This window comes from Stenella coeruleoalba (assembly GCF_951394435.1).
Source record: "Stenella coeruleoalba genome assembly, chromosome: 6".
In the NCBI taxonomy this organism is placed as follows: domain Eukaryota; kingdom Metazoa; phylum Chordata; class Mammalia; order Artiodactyla; family Delphinidae; genus Stenella; species Stenella coeruleoalba.
Genome location: NC_137151.1, coordinates 67,097,934 through 67,110,103, shown reverse-complemented (window position 1 = coordinate 67,110,103; position 12,170 = coordinate 67,097,934). Strand labels below are relative to the sequence as shown.

Here is a 12,170-nt window from a genome sequence, read left to right as displayed (position 1 = left end):
TTAAGAGTTTAATTGAACTTTAACTAGAATTTGTGGTGCTTTAGTTTGCATAGTAGCACTTACAGGAGGGCACTCATTTTTCCCCCTTAATCTTCAGGGTTATTGTTTAATAATAGATGTTACCTCAGTTATCTGCTTAATATTTGTGTGTGTTTTTTGTCTGTCTGATAGAAACTGAAAACTATCAATTGTACAAAAAATTATGGGGATGTGACAGTAATAAGAATCTTCCCAGTTTAAAATTAGTTAGATAAAGTATATATAAGCAAAATAAGCAATAATACCACTTAGTGCCAAAATTCTGTATCAGCTTAGAATAGGGAGATTGCATTATGAGAAGTGGTATTTTTCAGGCTATGGACCTGGGTCCATTAATGGCTCATGAAATCCGTTTAATAGCTCACAATCAGTGTTTTTCCTTTTTAATGGACTAGAATAGACTAGAAAATATTGGAGTATACTGCATACTGTAAGAAATATTTGTGGAACTTTTAATATATGTATGTATGTGTGTACTGATTTGGGTGGAAATATATGTCTTAATGTAGATTGCAGTCAAAAGTATTGGAGGGGCTTCCCTGGTGGCGCAGTGGTTGAGAGTCCGCCTGCCGATGCAGGGGACATGGGTTCGTGCCCCGGTCCGGGAATATCCCACATGCCGCGGAGCGGCTAGGCCCGTGAGCCATGGCCGCTGAACCTGCACGTCTGGAGCCTGTGCTCCACAACGGGAGAGGCCACAACAGTGAGAGGCCTGCGTACCGCAAAAAAAAAAAAAAGTATTGGAAATCCACCATCACCATAGATTATTTTGATAAATAAGTGTGGACATTATAAAAATCTTTAAGTCCTTACTTTCATTTGTTTTTAGAGTTCACTAAGTTTATATTTACATCTGAACTAATTACATACACATATTTTGTGATGTGTGTATATAAATACATATATATGTATGTGCATGTACTTTTGTTTTTTTTTTTATCTTAATAGGTGCAATGGATGAGCTTCATAGTCTGGATCCAAGAAGGCAAGAATTATTGGAAGCTAGATTCACAGGAGTTGCAAGTGGGAGCACTGGGAGCACGGGCAGTTGCAGTGTTGGAGCTAAAGTGAGTAAAATTGTAATCTTTATTTGACATTTTTTCCTTGTATTAAATGATATAAAATATATTTTGTAAAGGATCCCTACATACGTACTTAACAGCAAATTATACTTACTATAATTTTTATAATGTGTAGAAAAACATCCAGTGTTTTTATACCTGATTTCTAGTATAGCATAATATATTTTGGGGTATTATGTTATAGCATAATAGGTTATAGGTTTCAGGGGTAAAAAGGAGCTTGGTAGATTGTACTGCCTTTCTCCCATTTACATAATTTTTACCTCTCCTGTCCTTTGTTTTTGCTTCTTCCTTGCCTCATCACCCATGTTTCTACTGTGTGTTCCTATCTGTACACTAATCCACTGCTGCTCACTGCTGCATAAAATTAATAGTGTATCTGTTGGGCCTTCCAGTGGTAGATATCAGGTTGTCTCCAACTCCCCACTACCTCACACTGCAGTGAATTTCTTGTAATTGTTCCCTTATGGAACTTTGTGAGCATTTGTTTAGAATATATTCCCAAGAGCAGAATTGATAAGGCATAAGGTATGTATAGATTTAAATTGAATAAACAGCGCAAGATTGCTATTCAGAACAGTTGTATAAAACTAATAAAACTAACCTGCACTCTTAACAGATTAGTTTTATACAACTGTTTCTATATCTCCATATCCCAGAAACACTTGGCATCATCCAGATTCCTCATTTTTGATAGTCCAGTTGGTACAAAATAATGTATCTTTGTCTTACTTGTACCACCAATTATTTTGAGCATTTCTTCAATGCTTGTTAGCTTTTTGGGAGTCTTATAAATTGTTCCAGTTCTTTGCGTGTTTTTCTGTCAGAATTACTTTCTTTTTCAAACTGATTTTCCCATGTTCCTTGTATATTCTACATATTTATTCCATATTGATTACATACAGTGCAAATAACTTCTGCCATTTTGTCGTGTCTGTTAACTTTGTTCATGGTATCCATCATTGTACAGAAGTATTTAATTTTGTTGTATTCAGACTCACCAATTTTTTTGCTTTATGGTCTGTACCTAAGGAAAATAGTCGTCACCATTAACCATCTGGGTCAAATAGACCTTTTTGCTATGTTTATATTTTGTTATTTTACTAATTTACAACAATAAGAATAAAACTATAATGAAAAACAACTTTATTAGAAATTTTAATATGAATTGAAACATACTGAAAAATCACTTTGTATCAAGTAAATCTTGGTGCACAAACATCATAAAAGATGAAGGATATTGTTATGTGTCCTTTGAGCATAATGAAATGGTCCAAGTTCTTGTTGCAGAATATTGTATGGTGAAGTCCTTCAGTTGAACGACTTAACTGATGAGAATACCATGTTTCCCTTTTTTTTTCCCCTTAGAAATATATTGTCCAATTCATTGATTCTTGAGTTTGAGAACATTCATCTAGGATACTGTCATTTGAAGACTCAGATTTCATTTATATAGTCAGTGTCACCATCATCAGTTTTAGGTGCTGTTATCTCTTTGTATTTATTTTCTGATTTGTCTAATAATTATAAATTGTTTTCTGTCATTTTCTTCTCTTGATTATCTTAAGTGGAAAATGAAAATTTCTTAATTCTCAGCTGGAGTCAATGAAAGCTAAAATCAGACTCCAAAGATGGTTTCTTAGTCATTTATACATTTTTGAAAGATGATGTGGTACTTTGGGCAAGACAAGAAGACAACTAAAAGATCATAATTTATTTGACTATTGCATCGTCCTTTTAGGTAAATCTGTGTTGTTTTTCTATTTCTACTATAATAAATTATCACTAAGTTGCTCAAAACAGTACAGGTTTATTATCTTACGGTTCTGTAGCATCAGAAGTCTGACACCGCTCTCATTGGGCTAAAATCAAGGGTGTCTGCAAGGCTGCATTCCTTTCTGGGGGCGCTAGGGAAGGATCTTTTTGCCTTGCCTTTTCCAGCTTTGAGAGGCTGCCTGCATTCCTTGGGTGGTGGTTTCCTTCCTCCATCTTCAAAGGCAGCAATGTTGTATCTCTCTTACGGTTCTTTGGCAGTCACATGTTTTGGACCATAGCCTATTTTAAGTACTCATGTGATTAGATTGGGCCCACCCCAATTTGGATAACCTGGTATAATTTCCCCAACTCAAATTTCTTATCCTTAATCACATCTGCAAGGCCCTTTTGCCATGTAAAATAACATTCACAGATTCTGCTGTTTAGGGCATGGACATCACTGGGAGGCCAATATTTTGCCTATCATACCATCATTCTTCCATTTTCTTTTTATTTTAGTGGTTTTTCTTTGTATTAGCATAGTTGGGAATAATTGATGAACAGTGATAAGTAATGATGAGTTCCTAGGATGGTGTAATAACAAAATATAGGAAAAGTAAGATCAGTAAGATCCCATAATGTATTGTAGATTGATGAAAGGCCAGTGGACATCTGGTAATTAATTGCAAGCTAGAATGTGTTTTATTCTATTAAAAATAAATCTTAGTTTTATTCTATGGATTATCTCTAAGAAAGAATAAAAGTCCTGAAATATTAATTATTATAAACAGAATTACTTGAAAAAGAAGCTAAAAAACTAAAATTGGGTCCAGTGGACTCTGATGGTATTCTAAAAGTTAAATACTTCTTCCCCACCCCTGAGGCACAAGGATATTCTACAGCTCCTTTTATTAATTGTACAGTTTTACTTTTATATTTACTCTTTAGTCCAAGGCCTTATCTTTTACATAGTATTGATAGAGATCGAGTTTTATTTTTCTCCATGTAGTAAACCAGTTTTCTCCACAATGCTTCTTAAATTATCCATATTTTCCCACTGACTTGTGCTGGCACCTGTATCATATATTAAGTTGCCATGTGTATATACCAACTGTGTCTGAGATTTCTCTAATGTTCTGGTGGTCTCTCTGTGTTCTTGTGCCAGTATCACATAAAAAAGAATACAGTTGTATTTTGGTATGTCTCCTTTATATGGTAGAGCAAGTCTCTCCTTTAATCTTCTTTTGTAAGGTTGACCTAATTATTTATGGATCTTTATTCCCTCATATAAAATTTGAGCATCTCTTTATTTGCTTGTTAGCATTTGGGGATTATTCTTCTGTAATAACTTATTTGTATCTTTTTCCTTAAAAGATTCAAATGGAATTTTTATTCTGAATGCATTGAATTTATAGATTAATTTTGGGAGTACTGAAATCTATAAGATTAGGTTGTCCCATCCAAGTACATGAAATGTCTTTCCATTTGTTCAGTTCTCTCTGTAGAGGTCTTAAGAATTCTTGGCTAGTTTTTATGAATTTTGGGGGCTTATTCCTGGATACTTTAAAGTTTTTGTGGCTGAAGTATTTTCTGTTATATTTTCTAGTTGGCTATTGCTGACCTAGAATTTTTTAAAATTTTTATAGGCTGGTCTTGTATGTAGCAGTCTTGCTTTTGGTCTCTTATTGGTTGTACTACTCTGTTGATTCTCTAGGTTTCTCTAAGACAAATAGTTATCTTCCCCCAATTTTTTTTTTTTTTTTATATTGGTCATGAGCTTCAGTACTATGTCTTGTTGAGAAGGAATCATCTAAAGTTTCTCCATTAAGTGTTGTGTTTGTTACAGGTTTTGTGTATATAACCATGACCAAATTACAGAAGAACTTTTCTGTTACTGGTTAGTTAAGTTTCTGTTTGTTTTAAAAATAATAAGTATAACAAATTTTAAAAAAAGTTGAAGTTTGCATTGCTGTGATAAACCCTACTTGGTTATGATACACTATTTTATTTATTTATTCATTTTTGGCTGTGTTGGGTCTTCGTTGCTGCACATGGGCTTTTCTCTAGTTGTGGCGAGCAGGGGCTACTCTTCATTGCAGCGTGCGGGCTTTTCACTGTGGTGGCTTCTCTTGTTGTGGAGCATGGGCTCCAGGCGTGCAGGCTTCAGTAGTTGTGGCATGTGGGCTCAGTAGCTGTGGCTCGTGGGCTCTAGAGCACAGGCTCAGTAGTTGTGGTGCATGGGCTTAGTTGCTCTGCGGCATGTGAGATCTTCCTGGACCAGGGCTCGAACCCACGTCCCCTGCATTGGCAGGCAGATTCTTAACCCACTGTGCCACCAGGGAAGTCCCTGATACACTATTTTAAAAAATACTTTATTAGGGTACTTCCCTGGTGGTCCAGTGGTAGAGAATCTGCCTTCCAGTGTAGGGGACGCGGGTTCGATCTCTGGTCAGGGAGCTAAGATCCCACATGCTGTGGGACAAATAAGTCTGCACGCCACAACTACTGAGCTCACGCGCCTCAGTGAGAGAGCCTGCATGCCACAAACTACAGAGCCCATGCGCTCTGGAGCATGCACGCCACAACTAGAGAGAGAAAACCCTCACACCACAACTAGAGAGAAGCCCATGCACTGCAACGATGTCCCGACAGAGCCAAAAGAATAAAGATAAATAAATATTAAAAAATACTTTTGGATTTAATACATGATTAACTATTTTAGTTAGGATTTTTACATATATGCTTATAAGAGAAATAGATGCACAGACCTGAAGAGTAATAATTTAGTGAGTTTTGACAAATGTGTGCACTCGTAGTAATCCATGTTCCTTTTAAGGTACAGAACATTTTCATCACTCTACCTTGTCTGTTTTATAAAACAGTGTCACACTAGCTAGCCCCATAAAATGAACTGCTGCTTCTTTCACTATTTTCAGTTTTTTCAACATCCTGTATGTGGTACAAAATGTTCATGGGAAGATGAGTAGACATTTACCTGTAAAACTGTCTTGGCCTGGGGTTTTTTGCAAGGAAGGTCTTTCACTACCATTTAAATTTCTTTAATATTACTTAGTTTATTAATCTATTTCAATTAAGCTTTTCAAACTTATTAGTGTATGGTTATAACACTTTAAAAAATCTCCTTTGTTATTTCATTTCCGTTTATTCTTTCAGTTCTCCTTTTCTGTTCATTCTTGCCAGAGCTCTGACTAATCAAAGAAACAGATATTAGTTTTAATCTATTTCACTTTTTTTTCCCCCATTGATTTCTATCATCATAATTTACTTGTTACTTTGGATTTGCTTCGTGGCTGTTCTTCCAGCTATTGAGTTGAATGAATCAGATTATTTATTTATTTATATAAAGACAGAATTGACATACGATAAAATGTATAGATTTTAAGTGTTTGGTTATGAGAGACCCCCCATGGTTTTTATTAAGTTATGTATAATTTACATAGGGTAAAATTCACCCCTTTTTATCATATAGTTCTGCTATAAGTTTTGTGAATGTATACAATTGTGTAACTCCCACCACAATTAAGATATAAAATAGTTCCCAAAATACTCCCCGGTGTCCTTTTGCACTCTACCCCTTTAGGTTGCCTCTGGCAACCACTGATCTGTTTTCTGTTTTTATAGTTTTGCCTTTGCAAGCATGTCATATAAATGGGGTAAGTATTGTAAATATGTAGCCTTTTGAGTCTGACTTTTTATAAGTTAGCTTAATGCATTTCTTTGAGATTCATTCATGTTGTTGTAATGTTACCAATAGTTACTTTTTATTATTTAATAGTATCCTATTGTATAAAATATACAAATTTTAAAAAAATTTTTACTGAAATATAGTTGACTTACAATGTTGTGTTTCAGATGCACAGCAGATTCAGTTATATATACATATATATGTATAATATATTCTTTTTTAGATTCTTTTCTATTATATGTTGTTATAAGATATGGAGTACAGTTTCCTGTGCTATACAGTAGGTCCTTGTTGATTATCTATTTTTTATATAGTAGTGTGTAAAGGTATACCGCAGTTCTTTTTAATCCATTTCTTCTAGATAAGGAACATTTAGGTTACTTTCAATATTTTAAGAATTACAGATAAAGCTACTATAAACATTTGTATATTCCTTCCTCTTAGATTATTAGTTATTTTGAGCTATTCTTTTGTTACAGACTTATAATTTATTGCATTACATTTTCAAAATATAGTTCATATGGCATCAATCCTGAAATGTGCCCTGTTTTATAAACATTTCATGTCTAATAGCTCCTAATTGTATTTAACTGTGATTATTGATGTATAAATTTCAGCTTTATGCATTTCAGCTTGTAGTTTATCAGTTTTTGCTTGATGTATTTTGAGGCTATATTTTTACATGCATATATCTTCTTTTCGTTTCATGACTATATAATTTTTTTTTAAATACTTGTTTTTTTCAAATCTTAAGAATACTATCCTCAACTTTCTTTTGGTTCATGTTAGGTATATGTTTTTCTATTCTTTAATTTTTATTGTTTTTAAGTGTGTTTCTTGTAGACAATATGTCAACTTTTTTTGATGGAATATGAGCATTTTTATCTCTTAAATGGTGGGTTTAGTCCATTATAATTATTTTTATTTTCTGACTTGGTTCTGCCATCTATTGGCTGATATCTTCTAATCGGACTTGACTTTTATTCCCTTCTACTCGTTGCTTTCCATTGGACAAATGGAGTTTTTCCTGATGTTTTAAAGTTACATATTCTAGTTTTGGTTTTATGATGACACTCTATACCCATTTTTTTATTTCTGTTCTCTCAAACTGATATTTATGCATTCCTGCAGGGTCTCCCCTCCTACCCCCGGTTTTTGTTTGTTTGTTTATTTTGTTTTGTTTTTTTGTGGTATGCGGGCCTCTCACTGTTGTGGCCTCTCCCGTTGCGGAGCACAGGCTCCGGACACACAGGCTCAGCGGCCATGGCTCACGGGCCCAGCCGCTCCGTGGCATGTGGGATCTTCCCGGACCGGAGCACGAACCCGTGTCCCCTGCATCGGCAGGCGGACTCTCAACCACTGCGCCACCAGGGAAGCCCTTTTGTTTGTTTTTTAAACAACATTTTACTTTGAAAAAAATACTATACCTTTAGAAAAATTGAAAATATTTTACAAAGAATACTAGTATACTCTATCTAGATTTAAGAAAGATAAATATTTTTGCCAATTTTATGCTTATGTATACATACACATCTCTACCATCTCTCTCTAGTATCACTGTGGTCTCTGTGCTGAATGTGAACAGACCTTTTCAAAGAGCCCTGCTTCATTTTAGTGGGGAATGGTACTTAGGAACCAAGCTAGGTATGCTTATTGTTATGTGGCAGTCTCTTAGAAGAATGTTACCTAATGTAGAAGGAATATAGAATCAGAAAATTATTGATTAAGGTAAGGATCATCAATGGATGCTAAAACCATTTAGTAAAATGTTTTGGAGAACAGTGTTTTACAAGATCTCAAAGTTTCACTCTATAGATTAGTTATTAATTTTAAAAGAGAATATATGCCTTTAAAAAGGAGAGATTTGTTGGTTGCCACCATAATAGGTAAGGTCAAGCTTTGCATTGGCAGTGTCACAGAGAGCCTGACATTATATGTATCCTGAGGGTGATGCAATAGGAAGAACACTCATCACCTGTAGTTTTCATGCTGGAAATGTTTGATTTGAATTTAATCATGAGGAAATACTCCTGGGACATCCTGCTGGCCTGGACTCTTTAAAAGTATTCAGTGCCATGAAGAACAAAGGGAAGCAGAGGGACTGTTCTAGGTTGGATGAGACGAAAGAGACTTAGTAGCCAAATGCAATGTGTGATTCCGTGGGTTCTAATTTGCTCCTGGATTGGGAGAAAAACAGTTTTAAATGACATTTTTGAGACAACAGGGGAAATTTGAGTATGGACTGTATGTTGGATGATGATATTGAATTAATGTTGGTTTTACTGTTCTTTGGGGGGTAAGCTTGCATTTTAAAAATACTCATTTAAATTTAAAAACAAGTGTAGGCCCGTGCACGGCACCGATGACCCAACACAGCCATAAATAAATAAATAAATAACGGTAAAGCTTATAGAATGTAATGTAGTGGTGAGCAATGACTCTTACAGTGTTTTTATTTAAATTGATGGTGATAATGTGCCTGTGAAATGCAGTATTAATAGGGGCAAATTTTAATAATAGTGACACCGGGAGTTTGTAATGTGGAAATAAAAGCATTTGAAGGATCATATTTCTGATAGTGATCATGCTCTGGGAGAAGAGGAACAGCGAGAAAGGTAAGAAAATCATCTAGGACTACAGAATAATTCATTAATTTGTCTATAGAGAAGAATAGGGTTATATGTTTGCTAAAAGTAGGAAAGTAATAAGCACAAGCAACAGAGATACTGTACATAGAACTTTTACTGTGATAGGGTATAGGAGGAGGAACAAAAAGAAATTTAGTCTAATAAAAGTGAGGAAGAGAGAAAGAGCAAACAAAAATACTCTATTTTTACCTGCGATTATATAATATGGAAGAAATAAAGCCAAGTATATATTATGATAATAAATGAGAATCCATCTTTAGGCTGTTGACAGGAAACATCCCCCCAAAATGACAAAGATTGGAAGTAACTGGAAAGAAAATAGTTCCGATAATCATAAAGTAAAAGAAAGTAGAATTAAATACAAATTTGAGATCAGTTTCTCTCCAACTTCAGACCCTTCCAAAGACTTCCCATCACATTTAAAATAAAATTCAGTGCTCTAAGTAGACCTTCTGATCTAGTTCTAGACTACCCTATTCAACTAATAACTGTCCCACTACTGCACTCACACTGGTTTATTTGCCATTTGCCTCAAACACACTTCTCTCTCACTGTATTCAAGCTTCTGCTCAAATGTCACCTCTTTACAGTGGCATTCTTTGACTGCTCTATGTATAGGTATGATACCTATACCACTCCCCTTTCTCTACTTAGTTTTTTTAAAGTACTTATTGGTTCCTTTTATATTACTAAATATTTATATGTTTGTTTATTGTCTGTTTCCCTTCTTATAATGTAAACTTCATGAGCACTTGGACCTAAGTGTTTTTTTTTTCTCACTGCTATATCCCCAGCATCTACAACAATACTAAGGCCCTCAATAATTATTTTTGAATGCATGAATGAGTATCAAATGAAACAGTCTTCAAAACCAAATGCCTGAATGAAACAAAGGTAGATATTTTTTAAGGACTAAGCATCCATAAAAAAGATATGACAGTTATAAACTTTTATATAACAAACAGTTCTAAAAATACATGGTAAATTTATTAAAATACAGCTATATTGAGGGATTTTAATATAATTCTTCTGGATTTTGACTGTTCAAACATATATAAAAGAGCAAGGCTATACAGGATTTGCACAATATGATTATAAGCTTGATTTGATAGATACACACAATCAATACTCTTTATTCAACTTACTTGTAACTTCAAAACCAATACTTACATTGCTTTTGCTGGTCATTCACGGGCCTGTGCATATGCAGAGTGGTGAAAAATTTGAGTCGCCTGAATAAAGTGACACTCTGCCTACATTTTCAGCTCTCATACTGTAAACAAGTATTCTTTTCTCAGTTTACTTAATGCCATGTTTTTCACATTTTTGTGCTTTTCGTTGGTAGTTTTACTGTTTAAAATAGCCCCTCAGGGTAGTAGTCAAGTGTTATCTAGTGTTCTAAGTACAAGAAGACTGTGATGTGCCTTAGGGGGAAAATATGCTTGTTAGATTAGCTTCATTCAGGCATGAGTTACAGTGTTGTTGGCCATGAATTCAATGTGAATGAATTGACAGTACGTATTAAACAAGGGGTCTTTAAACAGAAACACACTTTTATATAAAACAATGTTATGGGGACTTTCTTGGTGGTCCAGTGGCTGAGAATCTGCCTTCCAATGCAGGGGACGTGGGTTTGATCCCTGGTCAGGGAACTAAGATCCCACATGCTGCGCGGCAACTAAGCCTGTGTGCCACAACTAGAGAGAAGCCCACAATGGAGACCCAGCACAGCCAAGATATATATATATAAAAAAACAAAAAACAAAACAATGTTATATGTTGATTGGTTGATGAACTTGTGACGAGAAGGTTGCAGGAACCTAATCCTGTATTTCCCTTAACATCAAGGATTCACCATTTGCTAATTCAGTGTTCATAGCTGATAACAAAAATTGGAAGAGAAAGAATTGTTATTCTATCATATGCCACTTTTTTTTCTTATCCCAAGCCTACTTTACCTGTTAATTTTACTTGCCACAGATCCTTGTGGCATGAGTTTGTGGCTCTGTTGCAGGAATACAGATAGGAGGTAAATGTTATAAATTGTACTGCTGTAAAGTTATAGTGTAGCTAACATGTTGGGAGAAGGAGGAAATGTAAAGATTTATTTTATTTTACATATTAAGGAGTCATACACAGTTTAAAGTTAAAGAAAAAAAAGTTTGTTTATTATTTGAAGTGAAAGTAACTGAGGATTTGAAAATAAAAATATATCAGGAAGAAGGGGAAGTTGTGATGCCAGTGAGCTAAATTCTTCATCTTTTATGGAAAGGTCAATAAAGAATTATTGAAATGTAGTACATCCAGTGGAATACTCTGCACCTGTTTGAAAGAAAGGAAGTAGCAAAGGAAAAGGGGAATGAAGAAGCTATGTATTGATTTGGAATTTTTCCAACATAAAGAGAAAAGAAAGCGATGTGGGACGGTCTGCATAACGTTATCTTTTGAGTAAGAAGGGAGGAATCAATGAACGTATATTTAATTTGTTAGTGTAGACATACAGCCTTAGAAAGACGATAAGAAATGAACTGAAGTAGTTTGTTTGCATTACCTATTGAAAATTTTAATTAAAAACAATTTTTTTAAAAAGTTGTTGCCTCTTGGACTTTCCCTGGTGGCGCAGTGGTTAAGAATCCACCTGCCAATACAAGGGACATGGGTTCGAGCCCTGGTTTGGGAGGATCCCACATGCCGCAGAGCAGCTAAGCCCGTGCGCCACAGCTACTGAGCCTGTGCTCTAGAGCCTGACCACAACTACTGAGCCTGAGTGCCACAACTACTGAAGCCCATGCGCCTAGAGCCTGTGCTCCACAACAAAGAGAAGCCACCACAATGAGAAGCCCACGCACTGCAAGGAAGAGTAGCCCCCCACTCGCCGCAACTAGAGAAAGCGCGTGCGCAGCAATGAAGACCCAACACAGCCAAAAATAAGAAATTAAT

At 35.2% G+C, this 12,170-nt stretch overlaps 1 protein-coding gene across 3 annotated transcripts in view; it reads left to right on the top strand.

Annotated features, from left to right (window-relative positions):
- The window catches only part of TLK1 (tousled like kinase 1), a 214,316-nt gene that overhangs the window by 103,340 nt on the left and 98,806 nt on the right, over nucleotides 1–12,170 (top strand). For all 3 annotated transcript variants that reach the window (XM_079924295.1, XM_079924294.1, XM_079924296.1), the window contains exon 2: nucleotides 988–1,106. In XM_079924295.1, the coding sequence (XP_079780421.1) occupies nucleotides 993–1,106 (114 nt within the window). In that variant the 5' untranslated portion in view covers nucleotides 988–992. The remainder of the gene's footprint in view (nucleotides 1–987; nucleotides 1,107–12,170) is intronic.